The 20402-nt window shown below is 67.4% G+C and overlaps 6 protein-coding genes across 6 annotated transcripts in view; 4 read left to right on the plus strand and 2 right to left on the minus strand.

Annotated features, from left to right (window-relative positions):
• Positions 1 to 1721: 1721 nt before the first annotated feature.
• On the plus strand, positions 1722 to 7389 carry EMIHUDRAFT_461567 (hypothetical protein; the record flags this gene model as incomplete). The annotated part of the gene is made up of 20 exons (XM_005767081.1): positions 1722 to 2116; positions 2329 to 2381; positions 2579 to 2651; positions 2797 to 2855; positions 3016 to 3240; positions 3300 to 3416; positions 3600 to 3728; positions 3762 to 3883; positions 4064 to 4190; positions 4264 to 4419; positions 4486 to 4648; positions 4684 to 4894; positions 5036 to 5117; positions 5213 to 5393; positions 5436 to 5582; positions 5614 to 6260; positions 6295 to 6537; positions 6634 to 6918; positions 6978 to 7099; positions 7158 to 7389. The coding sequence occupies exons 1-20, from the start codon at positions 1789 to 1791 to the stop codon at positions 7387 to 7389; spliced, it is 3702 nt and encodes a 1233-aa protein (XP_005767138.1). The 5' UTR covers positions 1722 to 1788.
• A 2675-nt stretch (positions 7390 to 10064) lies between these two features.
• Positions 10065 to 10485, plus strand: EMIHUDRAFT_197228 (hypothetical protein; the record flags this gene model as incomplete). The annotated part of the gene is made up of 2 exons (XM_005767082.1): positions 10065 to 10226; positions 10468 to 10485. 2 exons carry the CDS (start codon positions 10065 to 10067, stop codon positions 10483 to 10485), a joined length of 180 nt encoding a protein of 59 aa, XP_005767139.1.
• Positions 10486 to 14087: 3602 nt separating this feature from the next.
• On the plus strand, positions 14088 to 15045 carry EMIHUDRAFT_432582 (hypothetical protein). Its single transcript, XM_005767083.1, has one exon. It carries the CDS (start codon positions 14165 to 14167, stop codon positions 14735 to 14737), a length of 573 nt encoding a protein of 190 aa, XP_005767140.1. The 5' UTR covers positions 14088 to 14164; the 3' UTR covers positions 14738 to 15045.
• Positions 15046 to 15331: 286 nt separating this feature from the next.
• Positions 15332 to 17171, minus strand: EMIHUDRAFT_448179 (hypothetical protein; the record flags this gene model as incomplete). Its single annotated transcript, XM_005767084.1, has 5 exons — positions 16466 to 17171; positions 16220 to 16266; positions 15964 to 16117; positions 15585 to 15722; positions 15332 to 15442 (listed from the first exon to the last, which is right to left on the minus strand). The coding sequence occupies exons 1-5, from the start codon at positions 17156 to 17158 to the stop codon at positions 15332 to 15334; spliced, it is 1143 nt and encodes a 380-aa protein (XP_005767141.1). The 5' UTR covers positions 17159 to 17171.
• Positions 17136 to 18644, plus strand: EMIHUDRAFT_197231 (hypothetical protein; the record flags this gene model as incomplete). The annotated part of the gene is made up of 3 exons (XM_005767085.1): positions 17136 to 17172; positions 17242 to 17274; positions 17887 to 18644. 3 exons carry the CDS (start codon positions 17136 to 17138, stop codon positions 18642 to 18644), a joined length of 828 nt encoding a protein of 275 aa, XP_005767142.1.
• Positions 18645 to 19032: 388 nt separating this feature from the next.
• Positions 19033 to 20402, minus strand: part of EMIHUDRAFT_350268 (hypothetical protein) — a 2002-nt gene continuing 632 nt past the window's right edge. Inside the window, exons 3-5 of the mRNA XM_005767086.1 lie at positions 19918 to 19979; positions 19728 to 19855; positions 19033 to 19509 (exon numbers count right to left, since the gene is read on the minus strand). Of these exons, the coding sequence (XP_005767143.1) occupies positions 19328 to 19509; positions 19728 to 19855; positions 19918 to 19979 (372 nt within the window). The 3' untranslated portion in view covers positions 19033 to 19327. The remainder of the gene's footprint in view (positions 19510 to 19727; positions 19856 to 19917; positions 19980 to 20402) is intronic.

A 20402-nucleotide genomic window follows, 5' to 3' on the forward strand; every position in this document is an offset into this window, starting at 1 on the left:
GCTGCAGCGCAGCCTGCGGGCGACGCGACAGCGGCTAGCGGCGGGAGAGCCTCTCCAGTGCGGGCTGGGGGCGGCGGCGGCACTCTGCGGGTGGCGGGCGAGCTGCTGGCTGGCCGGCGGCGCGTCTCGACTCAAATTATGGGCCGCCTCTCGGGCGTGCGGCCAGGGGCCCGTGTGGCGCGAGGAGAGGGCGGCGCGCTCGGCGCGCTGGCGGCGGTGAAGCCTCTCAGAGTGGGCGCTGGCTGGCCGAGGGCGTCGGGCGGGTGTGGGGCGGCACTCGGGCCGCCGGACGGGCCGTGGTGGCCCGTGTGGCGTTCGTGAGGGACTGTTTGGGCGCCCCGGCAGCCTCCCGGCCGGCGTGACCAGGGCCGGTTTGGCAGCGGTTTGGGCTGTGTGTGGGCTGGTCGCGGTACGGGATATAGTGCTTGTTTATGGTCCCACTCACCACTCCCGGCCAACGGGGCCTCGCGGGGCGTCCTCGTTTGCAGTAAAAGGCCTCTGCCATCGCTCAGAGTCCCAAACCATGTGATCCTCCGCGCCGCCGCGCCCGAGTAGTCTGCCAGATGCGACGTCGTCGGGGAGGGCGTCGTCGCGGGCGCCAACGTCGTCATGCGAGCCCCTACGGCTGTCCAAGGGCACGTCTGGGTGACCAGGGGCGGGGGTCGAGCCGTGAGTGCTCCGCCGGGGCGAGCTTCTGGGTCCATGGCACCGCTGCCGGACCCATCCGAGAGCCTCTCCGGACACGTTCGCTCGACGGCCTAGTTGGCGGCCGATATTCGACGACTAAAGCTCCGGACGCCGCGGCCAAAGGTCCGCCCACGGCCCCAGGGCTCGTGGTGGGTGTGGGGTGTGCCTCACGAGGCGGAGAGGCCGCGTGAACTCCCGTAGAAGCTCGCGAAGTGCGGATTTGGAGCGCCGCGCCGGACCTCCGCCGGGGCCCGCCGGGGCGCCGTATGGGCCTCGGGGTGCCCGATAAGCTTAGAGGTGCGGGTTTTTTTGCTTGTGTCTATCGGTTCATGTCATGGACCGGCCCTGGGAAGCCTTTGACCGCGCGCGGAGGGTGTTACGGGGCCGTGATGATTTAGCGGGAGGGAAATCGGCCGATTTGCCCAGTGTGTGTTCACGCGCGCGCGAGACCTGAGCCTGTCCGGGATGAAGAATTAGATGTAGATGCGGCGCCTGCGGCGGTGTACCCGCCTCTGTTGTTCGGGCAGTGAGAGACGCAGGATCTGCACGCCAAAGTGAAGAAGAGCGCGGGCTCTCTCGGCTACGGGACCGGCCCCAGCTTCGGCTGAGGGCTAACAAGCTGCCGAGCCCAAATCACTGTGAGAGTCGTGATTTCTTGTTGGTCTTTAAAAATCTCTCTCTCCCAAAGTGCGGCCACTCCGTGATGAAGAAGCCAAGCCGGAGCACTGGGAGACGCATTTATTCATTCAGAGACGCACCTTCAGTAGTTCAGTTGCTTCTGACAGTGACTGTCACAGCGTTCAGTCGTTCTCGACGGTCCGTGCGAGACTAGTATTTAAGAATTCTTTTCAAGGGAGACAAAAAAAAACTGCTCTGCTTTCGGCGCGGCTTCCACCCAGCGGGTGAGACCGACCGCAAACTGCCGGACAGCCCCTCCCACCCGCAGCTCCCTTCTTTCTAGCGGCCCTGTCGTAGCGGTCCTCGCACCCGCAACGCCCTAAGAAAACATGGTCCCGCTCTCCCCCGTCGTGATAGGCGCTCGGCCAGTGTTGCGGAGCAGCCCTGGCCGAGCTGCGCAGCGAGAACATACACGCACACATTATGGACGACAAGCCACTGCTCGATGACCTCGTCAATCTGATTCGGTTGGACGAGGAGTCGATCCTCGACTCGCTCCGCGCCCGCTTCGACCGGGACCTGCCATACACGCTCTGCGGCCAGATTTGCGTGAGCGTCAACCCGTTCAAGTGGCTGCCGCTCTACACGGACGAAAGGGTCAAGGAGTACGCGGCAGCGGACAACCCCTTCTCGGAGCTGCCGCCCCACCTGTACGCCATCGCCCACGCCGCGCACCGGCGCCTCGTCGCCGCGCTCGAGGCCGGCACGCCGCCGTCGCAGTCGGTGCTCGTCTCCGGCGAGTCGGGAGCAGGTGAGCCGGCGTACAAGGGAGGGTGGCAGACAAGGGAGGGTGGGAGAGAGGAGTGGGGAGCCGGCCTGGAGGGAGGGAGGGGCGAGAAGAAGAAGCAAGAGCGAGGGCGGGAGAGAGAGGGGGGGAGGGAGGGAGGGAGGGAGGGAGAGAGAGAGCAACCAATGCGGCGCCGCTTCCTCCGCCTCGAGCCGCCGCCCGCTCTCTCTCTGCAGGCAAGACCGAGGCCACAAAGATCATGCTGCGCTACCTCGCCGCGGTCAACTCGGTCCACACACTCCCCTCCCCTCCCTGCCTCGCTCCCTCCCCCCCCCCCTCCCCTCCCCCTCCCCCTCCTCCCCTGCCTGCCAGCCCGAGGCGAGCCAGCAGCAGCCAGCAGCAGCCCGCGAGCACCCAAACCATCCTAGCCGCAGCCATCCTCCCACAGGCCACGCACCCAGTGCTCCTCGCCCCCCCTTGCCGCAGGTCCACACAACCTCCTTCTCGACGCGCATGTTCGGCGCCGCCGCAGCCGCCCCAGCCGACGGGACCCTCTCCGGCAGCGCGCACCGCTGCCCGCCCCTACGAGGCGGGACATGTCGAGGACGCGTCCCAAGCCTGTGTCTGGCGTAGGTCTGGCCGAGCGCAGGCTGCGGCGACCCGCATGAGCCTCCGCTGAGCCTGCTCGGGAGCCTCTCCTGTAGGCCTCACCGAGCGCGTCCTCCGCTCGTCCCCCGTCCTCGAGTCGTTTGGAAACGCGCAGGCGAGAGCCGCAAGCCAGCTTGCCCGGCCCACGCCTCCTCCCCCGCCGCCTCCCGCCGCCTCCCGCCGCCCCGGGCGGCACGTCCTTGGCCCTTCCGACCACACACGCCCTCGCGGCCCCCGCCCCCGCCCGCCCTCCACCCCGCCACCCCGCCCGCCAGACGCTCCGCAACCACAACTCGTCTCGCTTCGGCAAGTTCCTCAAGCTCATGTACGGCTCGGACGGCGAGCAAGAGAGCGCCGCCATCTCGTCCTACCTGCTCGAGCGGTCGCGCGTGGTGAGGCCGCCGGCGGGCGAGGCGAACTACCACGTCCTCTACCAGTTCGCGGGCGGCTGCGAGCCCGAGGCGCCGCCAGAGGGTCGCGGCCCAGCCCGAAGAGGACACGTCCGAGACATGTCCTCAGGAGGACACGTCCGAGACATGTCCCGCGCCCGGCTCGTCAGGCGCGCGAGGCGCTCGAGGTGCTGTCGACAGAGGCGTACGGCTCCGCGCTGCCGGCGGGGTCGGGGCGGATGAAGGAGGGGGACGGGCTCCACCGGCCAGAGGCGTGGAAGGAGACAGTGGCGGCGCTCGAGGCGCGAGAGTGCCCAAGAGAGCCCGAGAGTACCCGAAGAGGGCCCGAGAGTGCCCGAGGAGACGGCGGCGCGAGAGTTCCCGAGAGGCGAGGCGGGAACGCTGCCCGCGCAACCTCCGCGTCGCGTCCACTCCTCGGCCAGCACTGTTCGGCCAGCACTCTCGGCCAGGTGGTTGGCTTCGGGCCGGAGGAGGTCCAGACGCTGCGGCGGATGCTGTCTGCGGTGCTGCACCTCACCTCGCTCGCCTTCGACGAGGCGACGGGAGGAGGGCGGGGCGGCGGGCGGCGGGCGGGACACGTCCGGGACACGTCCGCGGCACGGCCTCGATAGGCGGAGGACTCGCACGGGCAGCGGGCGGCGGCTGTGCGCGACACTGCGGCGAGCGGGCGAGCGGCGCGGTGCCTGCAGGTGCCGCAGACTGCGCTCGAGGAGGGCCTCACCTCCCGCACCACGTCCGTCGGCTCTAGATGCGGGGATGCGGACCCTTGCACTCCAGCTGGCCCTCGAGAAGAGACGGGCTGGGCCGCACTCCACCGGCTTCCCGCCACCGGGGTGGTAGTCTTCGGCAGCCCTTTGTCTCCCGACTGCACTGCGCGACATGTGTGTTCACGCCCCGAGCCCCGCCATTGCAGGATCGTCGGCGGCGAGACGCTCGTCAAGGCACTCGACGCAGTGCAAGCCGCCGACGCGGCCGACGCCCTCGCCAAGGCGGTCTACGGCCGCATGTTCGAGTCGATCGTCGCGCGGATCAACCAGCTGGTGCGAGCGGGGCGGGCGGCGAAGGGAGCGCCGCGGTGGCCCGTCCGTGACGCGTCCCCGCCCCACCCCGCAGGTTGGCGGCAAGGAGGGGGAGCTGCCCTTCATCGGCATCCTCGACATCTTTGGCTTCGAGGCCTTCGAGACAAACTCCTTCGAGCAGCTCTGCATCAACTTCGCAAACGAGATGCTGCAGGCGCAGTTCAACGCCGACACCTTCCGCTTCCAGCAGGTCGAGCCGCCAGGCGGCGGCCGTCTCGAGGACACGTCCATGACACGTCCACGCCGTGCCCCGCAGGCCGAGTACGAGGCGGAGGGCGTGCCGTGGCAGCACATCGAGTACGAGGACAACACGGCGATCATCGAGCTGCTCGCGGCGCGTCGGGTGGGCGCCTTTGCGCTGCTCGACGAGGAGTGCCGCCTGCAGACCGGCACGGCCGGCCAGGGAGGAGGCTCGCTGTGTGGAGCGCCTCTTCACGCCCCCCGCTGTGGACAGGGACGGCCGACTCCTTCATCGAGAAGCTCGCGCGGTCGCGGCCCGCCGGCGACGAGCTCTTCTCTGTCCCAAAGCTGAAGCGCGCCAAGGGCGGCGCCGAGTTCAGCATCAAGCACTACGCCGGCCTAGTGACGTACGAGACCTCCCTCTTCATCGTCAAGAACACGGACCCGCTGCTGCCGGAGCTGAGCGAGCTGATGGGCAACTCCGAGTGAGTAGTAGCAGTCAGCAGCCTTGGTTAGCTTGATGTAGCGACCCGAGGGGCAACTCCGAGTGCGACATGCCGAGATGAGTCGCAAGATCCGCCGAGATTCGCTGAGGTCCGCCGAGATCCGCCGCGACTGTCTCTCAGGTGCGCGCCGCTCGCCGCGCTGTTCCCGCCCGACGCGAAGAAGGAGAGCGGCGCGAAGAGCCGCGCGCTCTTCTCGACGACGGCGCGCCGCCCCGCTCCCCCTCCTTCCCCACCCCTCTCGCCGCCGGCCTCGCTGACGGCCTCTCTGACCGCCCCTCGCCCCTCCCCGGGCCGCAGGTTGGCACACGCTTCAAGGAGCAGCTCGGCTCGCTGATGAGCGCAATCCAGGCGACGCACGTCCACTACGTCCGCTGCGTCAAGCCGAACCCGAAGAGCGTCTCCGCAGAGTTCGACAATGCACTCGTCGCCGAGCAGCTGCGCTGCGCGGGCGCGCTCGACGCGCCCCCGCCTACCGCCGGTGCCCACGCCGCACGCCAGCCCTGACGTCCTCGTGCCGCAGGCATGCTCGAGGCGATCCGCATCTCGCGCGCGGCGTACCCGCACCGCCTGCCCTGCGGCGCCTTCCTGCAGCTCTTTGGCGGGCTCGCCGGCGCGGCGGCCGCCAAGGGCGCCACCCCCGTCGACAGGGCGGGCTCGTCCAGGACACGTCCAAGATATGTCCGAGACATGTCCCGTAGGAGCCACCCCCGTCGACAGGGCGGGCTCGGCGGCGGCGGCGCTGCTCCCCGACGGCGGCTACTGCGTTGGGAAGACAAAGGTCTTTCTGCGGCCAGGCGTCATGCCCAGGCTCGAGGCGCGGCGCACCGTGCGGCGCGCGATGGCCGTCATCGCGCTGCAGACAGCCTTCCGCGGCCAGCGCGCGCGAAAGGCGCATAAGGCCACGCTGCGCGCGACCGCCGCCGTGCAGATGGCGGTGCGCCGCTGGATTGCGCGGCGGCGGGCGCGGATCCGCTGGGCGGCAGTGTTGTGCGTGCAGCGCTTCTGCCGCGGCCGCCTCGCCCGCCTGCGCACGAAGACGCTCCGGCGGGACCGCGGCGTCGTGCTCGTCCAGAGCGTGCAGCGGGGCCGCGCCGCTCGACGCCACTTCGAGCGGCAGCGCGGCGCGGCGGTGACGATACAGGCGGTAGCGCGGCGCAAGCGCGCCTCGCGGGTGGTGAAGAAGGCGGTAGAGAAGGCGCGTGTCAAGCGTTCGTACGAGGGGCAGATAGCAGAGGCGCGCGAGCGGCTGCGCGCCGAGGCGGAGGAGAAGGCGTCTGTCGAGGCGGAGAAGGCGCGGGGCCGAGACACCCTCTCCCTTGCTCGCCCGCCACGCCCTCGCCACGCCGTGTGCGTGAACGCGTCTTTCGCGCCTCCCCCAGGCGCGACTCGAGTCGGAGCGCGCGCAGCTCGAGGGCAAGGCGAGCAACCTCGAGGAGGCGCTCAAGGCGCAAAAGACGGAGCACGCAAAGGAGCTCTCGCAGCTGCTCGACGGGCAGGAGAAGGAGCTCATTACGTTGCGAGAGCAGGCGCTGACTCTCCCCGAGCCGCTTCAGAGACACATCCTCTGCGACACGTCCGATCGGACGCTCTCTGAAACCGGCTCGCACCGCACGTCGCAAGCCGTGCGACTGCCTATCGCTCGCCGCCGCCACCCCAGCTTCCCCCCTCCTCTCACGGCTGCCTCTCCCCCCCCCCCCTCTCCCCTCTCCCCTCTGCAGCTCGACGCGACCAAGGCGGCGCTCGCCGCTGAGGGAGAGCGGCGCGGCGCCGAGGAGAGGAGGGCGGAGGGGCTCGCGCTGCAGCTCAACATGGAGCGCGCGTCCCACCAAAAGACAGGGCGCGCGCTCGAGGAAGAGCGCGCCGCCGCCGCGAGCGCGCGGAAGCAGCTCTCGGCGGCGCAGCAGCAGCCGCGCGACGGCCCCAGCGCCGACGTTGGTCGGGCGGAGGTGAGCAAGGAGGCGGCGCGGCAGTACGAGGAGAAGCTGGAGGCGCTGCAGGCGGACGTGTCCTGACCTCTCGGGTAATCTCGGGTAATCTCGGGTAATCTCGGGTACTTCTGCAGGCGGACGTGTCCACGGCGCAGGCGCGGGAGACGCAGGCCAAGTCGAAGCTCGCCCACGCGACGGCGGAGCGGCAAAAGGACAAGGCGAAGCTCGACCGCACCCTCGACTCGCTGCGGATGAAGTCCGCCGAGTGGGAGTCGGAGCGGGCGGAGCACCGGCGGCTAGCGGAGCACCTGCAGGCGCCACACGACACCACACACAGACACGACACACGCGCGCTTCCACATCCTCCCTTCCTTCTTGATACGCCAGGGCGAGGTGCTCAAGCGCGACCAGTGGCTAAAGAAGGCGAAGGACATCATCACCGAGTACCAGAAGCGCACCCTCACCATGATGCAGCCCGGTCAGCCCGCCGTCGACCCCCCCTCCTCGCCCTACCGGAACCAGACGCCACGCCAGACGCCTCGGTGATGAGCTGCCCCTCTGCAGCTCGGCCGCGGGGAGCTTTGCTCTGCAGGGCGTTGGCTGGGCTATGGCGGCGCGAAAGGAGTGGATGGGGAGAGGGAGCCAGCTCTGTCCGGCGCGTGTGGGCAGGGGCCACCGTGATCCGGTGCGCTCTCGATCCCGCCTCTTGACGCGTGTGTCAGTCGAGAGATATCAGCGGCGGGGCGCTTATCGAGCTGTAGCTTTTGTGTGCCCGTGATGAATACAGCTTGGCCTGCACAAAGCTCGCACACGGGCGGGGACCTGTTCCTTTTTACCCATCGCCTATTTAGGTTCTTAAAACATTCGGAAATTCTTTTCTTTATATTGCCAGTCCCGTGGCCCAGTGAGCAGTGTCGTGCGACGACAGTGCGAGGGAGCTTTGTTCTTTATTTTACAGATTTTAACTATACTCTCGTGAGGCTGTGGAAGCACGCCCGATTATCTTACGTCTGTCCCACGTGCCCTGATAGAAGACCGACCAGCCCACACCGAACGAGCGACCGCTCGAGACTCTCTCTCTCTCACTCCCTCTCTCTCGGTCGTCGGTGAGAGCGAACGGATTTTTCTAAGTGATCAGGCTCCCTTTAATCTAAGCACTCTAATTAATATCACGGCGGTGGAAACGGCGGCGTCGGGCAGGCGGGCGGCGGGTCTGCGTCTGCTGGCGGACACAGGTACGGGTTGTCCGGGTCCTCGCCGCTAACGCACCCCGTCGAGTGGCACTTCGTGCCGCTCCAGCACGTCCGGGAGTAGTAGCCCATGCCACGCGAAGTGATGAGAGATGTGATGTCCGCTCGGGCAGTCGACGCAGCCAGCGCCGTCGCACAATTTGGGGAAGGCGCACTCAGGGAAGTAGTGTCCAGAGGAGCACGTCATCATTCCGTTGCAGTCCCACACGTTATAAGGGGGAGCCAGCGGCGGTGGCGGCAAGGGCTGCGGTGGCGGCGGCGGCGGTGGCGGCGGCGGCGGCGAGGGCGGCGGCGCGGGGATGCCGTCGCTGTCAGCGTCGGCGGCGCCCTCCTCTGCGTCGGGCTTGCCGTCGCCGTCCGAGTCGGGGTCGAGGTAGTCGGGGATGCCGTCGCCGTCCGTGTCCCCCGTGCCCTCGGCGCTGTCTGGGATGCCGTCGCCGTCCGAGTCGGGATCCCCCGCGTCAGGCAGGCCGTCGCTGTCTGTGTCGGCGGTGTTGGACTCCTTGGCGTCGGGGATGCCGTCGCTGTCAGCGTCGGCGGCGCCCTCCTCAGCGTCGTGGCGGGGAGAGGGAAGGGTGCTGGAAGGGTCTGGGAAGGGTCCGGAGGCTTCCGGAAGGAGTGAGCTCCGTCACCGGAGAGGAACTCGTCGCCGAGCGCGGCTCGCTCGTTGTTGGCGCCGCGCACCAGCGCGAGCAGCGACGCGCCGACCGACGGCTGCTCCGGCGCCGCGCCCTTCATGGCCACCGGAGAGGGAGACGAGAGAAGCGGATATTTCACAAGACTAGACGGTTTGGCCGGCGCCATGTGGCGCCGGGCCCCGCCCTCCAGGGCGTGGCGCGTCTAGTGCCAGCGACGCAAACGGCAAGTGTTTTGTACACGACAAGCGGTAAGTGCCACTCTATCGCCCCCTCTGCCATCGCCTGCGTCGTGAAGTGGCCCTCAGCAGGGTACTCGTCGACGCGGCCCTGACGCGGTGCAGAGGAGGAGAAGCTCTGGCCGATAATACCGTGTGGCAGAGAGCGAGCTTCCCCGCGAGCGGCGCTGAAACTGATGTCGAGGCGGTGCATGGGTCCTGCGACTCGGTCATAGACGTGATTGCCCCTGACGTCAATAGTCCAGCCGCCTTTCGCAAATGTGGCGCTAAAGTACCGCATTCGAATGGCCAGTCCGAAACAGTTCTTAGAGCCCCGCCTCCCAAACTTGAAAGGCTGCCTCCCGCAGAATCCGGTGATCGCCTGCCAGCCCCAGTTGTCCTCTCCTGGGCTTGTAAGCTCGCGAGCCCAGAAGGATGCGTTTACAAAAGCAGACTTCGACCCTTCCGATCGCGCCACGACGTGAGCTTCGGTGATAAAGGACCCGTTCACGACAAGTTGGTTGTTGACGCGAAGTCGTATCACTGTGGGTGGGGGGGGGGGGGGGGCTGGGTGTGCGGTTACTCGTGAGTAGTCACTGTTGCGATTTCGGGCCCGGCGTTTGAGCGCGGAGGCTCAGAGCCGGAGGATGGCTGGCTGAAAGGACTGTAAAGCGACCAGAGAGGCACGACGTCTAGGACATCGCGACAGACAAGACGCGCCGTCTAAGGGACGTCGACGGGACACGATTGTGGCACCGAGGGTGTGATACTGGAGTATCGACATTCATGGGGCACGGCGCAGGATGCGCCGTGCTAGTACACCGTGTGTGTAGCGTGTGGGAAGGGTAGGAAGCACAGGCGTCCGAATTCAGACGCCCGGGGTTGTGCGTTTATGTGAGTAACAAATAAATAAAACGGACATCCCAAGCTAGGGCTGGGTCGAGGACAGACACGTCCCCACCTTTGCAGGATTTTGCAAAAGCGAGGGGTCTCGCATCCAGGCAGACCGAATTCTTTTCTTCGGTAAACAGCCGACCTTCCCACACGGCCTTGCTGCCTAGACGCCACGCCAAGTCCTGCCCTGTCCGAGTTTCCACGGCTTTCCCGCTTCGCTGACCATGACCGTGTGGGAGGACCTGATGAACTGCATCTGCCAGAATGCGCCGCAGCGGCCGGGCGTCACCGAGGTGCTCGACTCGCTGCAGCAGCACACGGTCTGCACCGACACAGCGTGCTACGAGGGAGAGGAGGCGGCGTTCGGCGTGACGGCCGGACAGAGCGTTGCCCCCTCAAATCAAAACATGTTCTTCATGTTCATGACGTGCGCCCCCCCCCCCCCCCCGGCCTTCCCCCAAGCCTCCCGCGGAAAATAGGCGGGGGCGGTCCCCTTGCGCGCGCTGCATTGGGGAAGGGTGCGCGCGCGCGCCATTATATCAAGGGGGGGGGGGGGGGGGGGGCGGTTTGCGGGCGCAACTTTGCGTTCCGTTGCGATCTCCCGCACCCCCCCCTTCGGAGATTCAGAAAGAGAATTTCCAGTAAGCAGCTCTTACGAACATTGCCGAAGGACTCAGCAGAGGAGAAAGAAAAGAGGAGAACGGGCCGGGGGCCTACACAAGTGTCTGCGTAAGTGAGTGCAGAGTGGCGGTGAGTGGCGGGCAGTGTTGTGTTCACTAGCCCCGAGTAGAGGGGGCGTCCTACAGTTAAGGGGAAACCCGGTTCGCGCGCGGGGCCCCACCCTCGGAGACCCGTCCGTGTTTACTTTATTGCCCTTCTCCCTGCGAACGCGCACACCCCCCAGGGCTAGGGCTCTCTAGCCCGTAAGCGTAACCCGATGCCTCTATCATCCGGCCCGCTGGGTGCGCTTCTCACTCCCCGGCCCTGGGTGTGCGGTTACTCGTGAGTGTAGTCACTGTTGCGATTTCGGGCCCGGCGTTTGAGCGCGGAGGCTCAGAGCCGGAGGATGGCTGGCTGAAAGGACTGTAAAGTGACCAGAGAGGCACGACGTCTAGGACATCGCGACAGACAAGACGCGCCGTCTAAGGGACGTCGACGGGACACGATTGTGGCACCGAGGGTGTGATACTGGAGTATCGACATTCATGGGGCACGGCGCAGGATGCGCCGTGCTAGTACACCGTGTGTGTAGCGTGTGGGAAGGGTAGGAAGCACAGGCGTCCGAATTCAGACGCCCGGGGTTGTGCGTTTATGTGAGTAACAAATAAATAAAACGGACATCCCAAGCTAGGGCTGGGTCGAGGACAGACACGTCCCCACCTTTGCAGGATTTTGCAAAAGCGAGGGGTCTCGCATCCAGGCAGACCTTGGAGCACTTGGAGTGCAGTCATCAGCCTCACATCCAGGGCCGGGGAACTGAGAAGCGCACCCAGCGAGCCGGATGATCGGGATCGGGCTACGGGCTAGAGAGCCCTGACCCCTAGCTAGGGGGGTGCGCGTTCGCAGGGAGAGGGCCGTAAAGTAAACACAGGTCTCCGAGGGTTGGCTCCGTGTACCGGGTTTCCCCTTAACTTCAGAACGCCCCCTCTACTCGGAGCTAGTAGACACGCCACTGTACACCACGCACGTACACAGGTCCTCACTCAGCATCCCGTATCAGGGTTCCACCGCCCGCCCTCCCGGGGCTCCGATTCTCCCTGATTCGCTCTTTTATTCGCCAGCCGAGCGTCGTGTGACGGCCGCTGTAGCCGTTTCTGATGTCTCCTCTTTGGCCGAGGCCTCGCCTCCGCTTCACCTCCGACTGGTTCTGCCGCCTCCGAGAGCGTTGGCTGCCCTGCTGAAGTTTCCCCGGGCGAGGACGGCGGCATTGGATCGTGTCGCCTCCCCTCCCCGGGGGGTCGAGCCCGCTCTCCCTGGTCGACGAGTCGCGCCCGCACTCGCGGCCTCTCTATCGTCCTCGGCTCGCCCCCCCCCACCACCGGCTCCTCTTCAGGTCCGGGAAGGCGTGGCCCTCCCTGCCGAAGGTCGTGGTGACCCGGCTGCCACTGCGACGGGCCTTCCCCCGGTGAGCTCGTACGTCCCGACTCCACTCGCAGAGGTCGCGTCAGCTCATCTCTCGCCTCCTCCGACAGCTGACCCCAAGCCCCCCCTGGGGCCCTCCGGCCTCGGCCCTCCGGTTCGCCGGCGGGTCCGCTATCGTACCGCGGCAACTCCCCTCCTCCATCTCCTCCTCCCGGGTACACCAGCCTCCGGCGGGGCGGCCTCGGGTCCCCCAGGTCATTCCGAGCGGGTCCATACGGTGGCGGCCCCGTCGGCGGCGGGGGTGGAGGCGGTGGCAGGGGCGGCGGGTACGGTGGCGGCCCTCGCGGCCCAAACGCCTGGTGTGGAGCCGCTGGGGCGGCCCCACGACCCTGCAGCCGTTCCAGTGGCGGGGGCGGAAGTGGCAGTGCGGGTGGTGGAAACGATGGCGGCACTGGCGGCCGCACCGCCTGGTGTGGACCCTCAGGGGCGGCTCCTCGACCCAGCGGTCTCTCCAGCGGCGGGGGCGGAGGCGGTGGTGGTGGGGGCGGGCCTGGTGGCGGTGCCGGCCGCCGCAACTCCTGGGGTGGGGCCCCGGGGGATGCCCCCTGCCCCTGCGGCCGTTCCAGCCGTGGTTCCACGCGTCGGCCGTCCACCCCGCTCGTGGGGGGGGGCCTACTGTAGCTCTCGTCTCCCCTCGGGAGGGGGGGGGGCAGGGCCCGGATTCGCCGACGGCCCCGCTTCTCCCCCCTCCCGCTCCGCATCAGGCCGCAGACTGCGCAGTAGTCGCGTCGCCTCCCCCCTCGCTCGGTCCCTCTCAATTCGGTCCCACACTGACCGGATATCAAAGGCCGAGTTGTGTTCGGACAGCGGGCCCGCCGATGCCACACGCCTCTTCACACAGCAGGCGTACGCCTTCAGCGCCTGCCCCCCCGACAACGTCGGTCCCGGTGCAATGTCGTTGACGAGGTAGTCCTCCCCCTCCCACCGGAAAACCTGCCCAAGAAGGTCCGTCGAGCCAACCAGTCGTCTTGCCAGGCTCCGCACTTCCCGCGGCTGCACCGGCCTGAGAACGCCAGTGCTGACCGCGAGCGACAGACCTATCGCCCTAAGCTCCGCCAGGACCGCCTTCTCGCCCGCCGCCGCGGCCGCCCGATCCTTCTCGGCCTCCCGAGAATTGCCTCCTCCCCCGTCTCCTTGCTCTGTCTGCCGCCGGCACGAACCTCATCGGGCTGCCTCGTTCCCTTCCTGGCAAGATCCGCGTCGGGGCCGGCCGATCCACCGGTGCCGCCCCGGCTCGGGGCGCGCTCGCCTGTTGCGACGGCTGCCCCCCCCTCGCCGCCCCCCCGTATCCTTGTCTCCTCTTCTCACGGACACAAAGTGCGAATTCTTTTCTTCGGTAAACAGTCTAAGGGACGTCGACGTGACACGATTGTGGCACCGAGGGTGTGATGCTGGAGTATCGACATTCATGGGGCACGGCGCAGGATGCGCCGTGCTAGTACACCGTGTGTGTAGCGTGTGTGAAGGGTAGGAAGCACAGGCGTCCGAATTCAGACGCCCGGGGTTGTGCGTTTATGTGAGTAACAAATAAATAAAACGGACATCCCAAGCTAGGGCTGGGTCGAGGACAGACACGTCCCCACCTTTGCAGGATTTTGCAAAAGCGAAATAAATAAATAAATACAACGGACATCCCAAGCTAGGGCTGGGTCGAGGACAGACACGTCCCCACCTTTGCAGGATTTTGCAAAAGCGAGGGGGGAGGGCGCATCGCCGCGCGGAGAGGGCTGGGCACAGGGCACAGGGGATCTCTCTCGCATAGGATATGCACTCGGCGGCACGAGGGCAAGGCTGGGCGTCCTATTTGTGCTCCCCCCCGGACCCCTCGCTCTCGGGCACTAACCATCTGACCACTCATCGACGGGGCTTGGCGAGCGGCCGCGCTGCGGGGCAGGGCTGGTGAGGATGGGCTCTGGCCACTCGCCCGTGCGGTTGTAACCGCGCATCAGCCGAACGGAGGCCTCGACCGCCCCTCGCGGCAAGCTCTCAGAGAGAGAGAGACGGGGTAGGTGGACGGGCATATCTGTCTCTCTCTCTCTCTCTCTCTCTCGGGTCTCGCATCCAGAGAGTCCGAATTCTTTTCTTCGGTAAACAGCCGACCTTCCCACACGGCCTTGCTGCCTAGACGCCACGCCAAGTCCTGCCCTGTCCGAGTTTCCACGGCTTTCCCGCTTCGCTGACCATGACCGTGTGGGAGGACCTGATGAACTGCATCTGCCAGAATGCGCCGCAGCGGCCGGGCGTCACCGAGGTGCTCGACTCGCTGCAGCAGCACACGGTCTGCACCGACACAGCGTGCTACGAGGGAGAGGAGGCGGCGTTCGGCGTGACGGCCGGACAGAGCGTTGCCCCCTCAAATCAAAACATGTTCTTCATGTTCATGACGTGCGCCCCCCCCCCCCCCCCAAGCCTCCCGCCGCACATACGCGCGCGCCGTCCCCCTGCGCGCGCTGCATCGGGGAAGGGGCCGGGTGCGCGCGCGCGAGACGTGTGCGACGCGGCGCTCGCGCGGCCGGCGCGGGCCATCCATCCCGGCTCCCACCCGCCTCCCACCCCGTCGCCCCGCGCCCTCCCTCAGGTTTATGATGTTTGTCGCGATGATGCTGCGAATGCAGAGGCCATCGCCACAGCTGACATCAAAGGCGGGCAGCTCGAGCAGTCACGCCAACCAGCCGCCACCGGGCCCGCCGCCGCCGCCGCCCGCGCCCGAGGTGGACTGAGCGCGCTACGTACAGGGGTACAGGGGGGCGCTTGATTCGGGGAGGGGAGTTGTGTGGATGCAGATAGCGGGCAGGGCGCGGCTGGCGGGCGCGCGGCGCGCGACAGCCGCAGGGCGCTGCACTGCAGAGCCCGTATACTTTGGAGCTGTGGCGATGCGCAGTGCCGCCGGCACTGGGCGGGTGTGTGCGGGCGCACACGTCGCGTGCGTTCAGGACTTCTAGACCCTCGAGACTGACCACGGCGCGGTACACTGCCGTTTAGCAGTGGTTGCGCACACCACGGTGGAGCCGGAAACGGCGAGTTGTGTGTTTGATACATTACGATGAAATGCAGTAACGGTAAACAAAGACGGACGACTGGTCGCCGCGCACGACTCACAGACCTCGCGCCTCATATCCTTCGGCGGCCGGGCCGGCGCGGGCCTGGGCCCTGGCGGCTGGCGCGGGCGCCCCCCGCGCCCCGCCGCCCGGGCCCCCGCCGCCCGCACGCGTGCGGTGTGCCGCGCCGCGGTGCGGCGTGCGGGAGACGCGGTGCGTGTGGGACAGAGCCTGCGATGCTGGTTCGACGTTCGTGGTTGCGTTCGTGCTGCGCATGTCCAGTCGTGGGTCACACACGCCCCGCGGCGGCCTCAAGACCGCCAGTCGGCGGAGAGGTCGCGCCCGTCCGCGTCGTCCTCCCACCAAGTCGACTGCTTGTAGCCCGTCTGCGAGATGGCCGAGGCGGCCGTCGCATCGTCGACCTGCAGGCGTGGGGGGCGGGGCCGCTCAGACACCGCACAGTGCAGCGCGCTGCAGCATGGCGTGGACAGCGGCCGATGCAGTGCGAGCGCACTAGTGCCTCCAAGCGGACGCGGCGACTAGTGACTCCCCCCTTCTAGCCACCTTGAGCGCGCGCGTCAGCTCCGCCTTGAAGGCGCCCAGGGCGGGCCTCCGCTGCTGCACGCACACGCGGCGGTACGAGCCCTGGCCGCGGTCGAGCAGCGTCTGGTAGCCCTCGGGGTAGCAGCGGAAGAGGACGCCCTGGACACGGCGCAGGAGTCCGAGGAGGAGGCTGGGTGGCGGCCGCGGGATCGCGGGCGGGCGCCGAGGTCCGTGGCCGGCGGCGGGGGCGGGGTCGCGTGGTAGGGACGCGCTGCTCTTCTCTCGGGAGGGGGCTGAGCGGGAGCGGGGAGGGAGCGGAGACGGAGCGGGGAGGGAGCGGGGAGGGAGCGGGGAGGGAGCGGGGAGGGAGCGGGGAGGGGGCGGGGAGGGTGGCTCGCGCCTGGTACGAGAGCAGGAAGGGCGGCCGCGAGAGCGAGAGCGAGTACGAGCGCGGCCGCATGTAGTAGACGGGCTTGAGCCGCGACAGGAAGGCGTGGTGCGTCTCCTTGCTCGGGAAGCCGGGCAGGCCGAGGTCGCCGCGCAGCGTGTCGAGCCTGCGGAGCGGCGGCGCGCGGAGACCGGGTCGGGTCTCTCTCGCCGCGCATCTCGCTCCCCACTCGGCCGCATCTCGGCCGCGTCTCGGCCGGCGCGCTCGCTTGAGGTTGAAGGCGATGATTGGCGTCGAGTCGTCCAGCTCGGCCAGCTGCAGCGGGCGGGAGGCTGGCTCAAGGGGGAGGCGGGCGGAGAGGGCGGGGGGGGGGGGGGGGGGGGGGGGGTCCCCGCTAACCCAAACCCCCGGCACACGGGACCCCCCCTTTGCTCGGGGGACCCTTGGTCCCCTGGGGCGATCTTGGGTCGAATTTTACCCCCCGCGCTCGAAAAGGGCTCGGGGGGGGCTTGGCCTTTCGGATCGAGGGAAGCTCGGCGCACGAGACGCCGAGGACGATGTAGGCCGAGGCCCAGGGCGCGGCCTCGACAGCCGCGTCGGAGGACTTGACCAGCGAGGTCAGGAAGCCGAACGGCGACGGCTGCGCGTCGCCGCCCGAAAGGGCCCACAGCCGCACGCCCGGCGCCGGCTCCGCGTCGCCCAAATACTCGGTCGCGCGCACGCGCTCGGCGGCGTCGGGGAGAGTGATGGCGATCGACTGGTCGGGCGAGGCGTTGAGGACGCGGTTGAGCCGCTGCGCGTACTCAAGCACCAGCTGCAGGTTCGCCGAGAGCAGGTCGTATGCAGAGATCGCCGAGTCCTCCAGCTTTGAGAGCGGCACCGGCGGAAACTCAACCTCGAGCAGCCGGCTGCCATCGGCGAGCGCCTTCTCGGTCGCTGCCGCGGCCTGCTCAATGAGTGATAGGAAGCTCGTCGGCGGCAGCGTCTCGGTGCCCGCCGGCGCCTCAACCGGTGGCGCAGCGGGCCGAGGGCGATTCGCCTCTGGGTCGAGCGACGAGAGCGGCGGGGAGGCCTCGCCCGCCTGCATGCGAAGCGGAGCGGCCACGCGCACGATCCGAGCAGCGACGGCCGCCGGCGCGACAGTCCGAGCAGTCGTGGCGACCGCCGACGCGCTCGCGACGAGCATGAGCAAGCTCAACGCGAACATTGCTCGACAAGCGAGTGAGCCGATACTCGAGTACAAGAAACTCCGCAGGACACACGCACAAAAGAATTTTACCCGGCGCGCAGGCTTCTCGTTCGCTTGCTTGGGGGAGGAGGCCGGTTAGCGCTTGTGACTGGCAGGACATCGCAATCTAGCTCCGCGCAGGCCGGCTAGTTAAAAATTACTTTAGCGCTACTCGTAGCCTCCCTAGGAGAGCTTTCGTCTTTTCCGCGCGAGAGCACATACACCGGTCATGTAGAACTGTGCCCCGCAATCAGGCACCGGACATCCCACGCACGTACCATTCACATTTTCTCCCTACGCACGTACCACATTCTCTCCTCACTTCTTCTTCTTTCCCTTCTTGTCCTTCTTGCCGCCCTTCCCCTTCTTGCCTTTCTTGCCGCGCGTGGCCGCGTACCGGAGCCAAAAGCCCCGCCACATCCTCTGCACCTCGGTCGCTGCTCGAGAGCCAACCTCGAAGCGCTCGCGCTCCTCCTGCTCCCTTTCCTGCCGCTCGCGCTCCGCCTCTTCACGCGCCTTCTTCTCGGCCGCCTCCCTCTCGTACCGCTCAGTGTAGTCGTGCAGCTTGACCAGGTCCTCCGCCCGCCTCGCCTACGGACCCAAGCAGCGGCGTGGATCACATTTGATCCGCTTCCCCTCAAAACGTCACGTAGTGGAGGTCCAGCCAGCTCGCATCTGAAGAGTGCTAGCTCCGACTTTGTCTCCAGCTCGCCTTGAGGAGAAGCGGATCTACGACTTGAAGAAGAAGAACCAGGAGCTAGAGAAGTTCAAGTTTGTCCTCGACTACAAGATCAAGGAGCTCAAGAAGCAGATTGAGCCGCGCGAGGTCGAGGTCGTGGAGATGAAGGAGCAGATCAAGCAGATGGACGGAGAGCTTGAGCGCGCCCACAAGAACAGCTCGGCGCTCGAGCTCACCATCTCGGCGCAGAAGCTCAAGCTGGAGGGCATGCAGCGCGAGATCCGCGCGCAGCGCACCAAGATCGGTGAGTGCGAGAGCAGCTCCGACATGATGTGCAGGGAGCTGTACGACTGCGTGCAGCTGATCCAGGACCCGAAGGCCCTCAAGGCCGCGGTGAACCAGATGTACCAACGGCACGTGGCCACAGCCGTAGTCACGCACGCAGCCGACACGGAGGTCGCGTCCGAGCACGCGCGCCAGCGCGAGTGCCTCGAGAAATCGGTCGAGTCGCTCAAGCGCAAGCTGAACAAGAACATGGAGCTACACCGCGCCGACAACCAGCGCATGATGCAGGAGAACGTCGCCCTCATCAACGAGATCAACGAGCTGCGGAGGGAGATCAAGGCGCTGAAGGCGACCCAGGTTGCGAGTGGCCCCCGGCACAAGGGCGGCGTGGGTTCGGACCGAAGTTTCGGCAGTAGAGGCATGCGTGGGGGGCTGGAGGATGCCTTCCTGGATGCCGCCTCTTTCAGGTCGGACTCTCGTGAGGAGCTGCCCCCCTTGTGAACCTGCGTACTGTACGTGACTGTGGAGATGAAACTGCCGCGCTGCCTCTTTCACGTTTCACACTCTTTTCAGTATGTGAGTCACAACTGAGCGTGCGAGCACGCCGGATCGAATCGCGAACCGGATCTCTAATACTACTATCGGAGACGCGTGTGCGCAGCGTGCGGGCGGGGGGGCGCGCGCGCTGCAGCCTGCACACTCAGTGCAACAGCCTGCGCACAAGTGCCTGCACCGACCACCGTGTACGGTGTGGCGCGCTCCGCAGATCTCAGCTCTCCAGCACGCAGCAGCTCTCGCTCCGAGCAAATTGATTTCAAAATCTGCCGGCGCCTGTTAGAGAATGTGGAGAGACCAGTACCGGTGCCAGTAGTGGGCGGGGTTCTCAATTCTCATGAGCTTTTTCTCTAAATTTTGCGCACCGCAGCACGGCCACGGGCCTCTCCACTCACACGAGCCCAAACGACTTTTCCGATCCGCAGCGGGGTAGTTCACAACCCCGCGAGAAAATCCTTGGCGTCGGCAAGCGACGACGTTGCTGTCCGCGGGCGCTCCCCATGGGCGACCCTGAGTCAAGGGAGCGCGGTCCTCCCAAGCGAGAGAGCCAAACGCACGGGGCCTCCGCAGAGATGCGGCACGGGGCATGCTCCCCGCGGAGGCCCGCCTGGCGAGCGCCGCAGCCCGCCTCACGCGTCACTGTAGAAGAAGGGAGGCACCCCGTACCCGTTGTGCGCGTAGCGCGGCTGCTCGGCGTACCCGTACGTGCGCGAGCCGCCGCCGTAGCCCTGCCCCTGCCACCCGCCCCCGCCCTGCCGGCGGTGCCCGTACGCCCGTTCGGCGTCGGGGATGACTGCGGCGAGCGTCGGTCCTGCAGAAGGGTCATCGAGGTGTAGCCGAGACATGCAGTGGTGCAGAGATGCAGTGGTGCGCTCGCGCGCCGCGGGGGGCCGCCTCTCAGCTCCACCTCAGCTCTATCTCGGCTACATCTCGGCTCCATCTCGGCTACATCGCCGCCTCGAGCCGCGAATCTCGGCTAGGTCTCGGCTATTCGGCGCCGTCGATAGTCGGGTTCTGCTGATGCCGCACGCCAGGCATGCCGACTTGCGCGGGGCGGTACTGCACCGCCGACGGCCTCGCGCGGCGGCACTTTCGGCACGTGTCGCGCGTCGACCAGTTCTTCGTGGTGCAGCCGGCACAGTCCCAGTACGCGTCGCCTGCGGGCGGGGGGGAGTGCAGCGCGGCTCACTCTCGCGCGGGCCCGCCTCGGCCCGGCCACCCCTCTCCCCCGCGAGAGTCACCGACGGCGCCGCGCGTCTTCTCCTGCCGCTCCTGCCTCTCCTGCGGGCGGGGCGGGCTCGCGGGGGGTCTGGGGAGGGGTCTGGGGAGGGGTCTGGGGAGGGGTCTGGGGAGGGGTCTGGACAGAGCTCTGGAAAGGGCTCTGGCGAGGGGACTAGCTCGCGATGAAGAACGGCGACAACGAGCGTGTGGTGGAGGCGCGCCCGGTGCGGGTCCCGCCCCGGCCGTTGATGGACCCGCCGACGCCAGTGGCGCGTGGGGCGGGTCCCGGCGCCGACCAGGAGGACTTTGCGCTCCGGGAGTGGCTCAGGTGCTCCTTCGGGATTATGTGCATGAGTGATCGTGACCGCGAGGTGGTGAGGGAGGCGGTGCGGGAGCGGATCCGCCCGGTGGAGGAGGCGGGGAAGATGCTGGAATGGGACTGGGGGAGTGAGCAGCTCGCGGTTGCCGAGTCGTGCCTGCCAT

Source organism: Emiliania huxleyi (assembly GCF_000372725.1).
Source record: "Emiliania huxleyi CCMP1516 unplaced genomic scaffold EMIHUscaffold_5, whole genome shotgun sequence".
NCBI classification, from domain to species: domain Eukaryota; phylum Haptophyta; order Isochrysidales; family Noelaerhabdaceae; genus Emiliania; species Emiliania huxleyi.

Excerpts from the sequence above, each read along its gene's own strand:
- EMIHUDRAFT_432582 (XM_005767083.1), top strand. The coding sequence starts at position 14,165 with ATGACCGTGTGGGAGGACCTGATGAACTGCATCTGCCAGAATGCGCCG.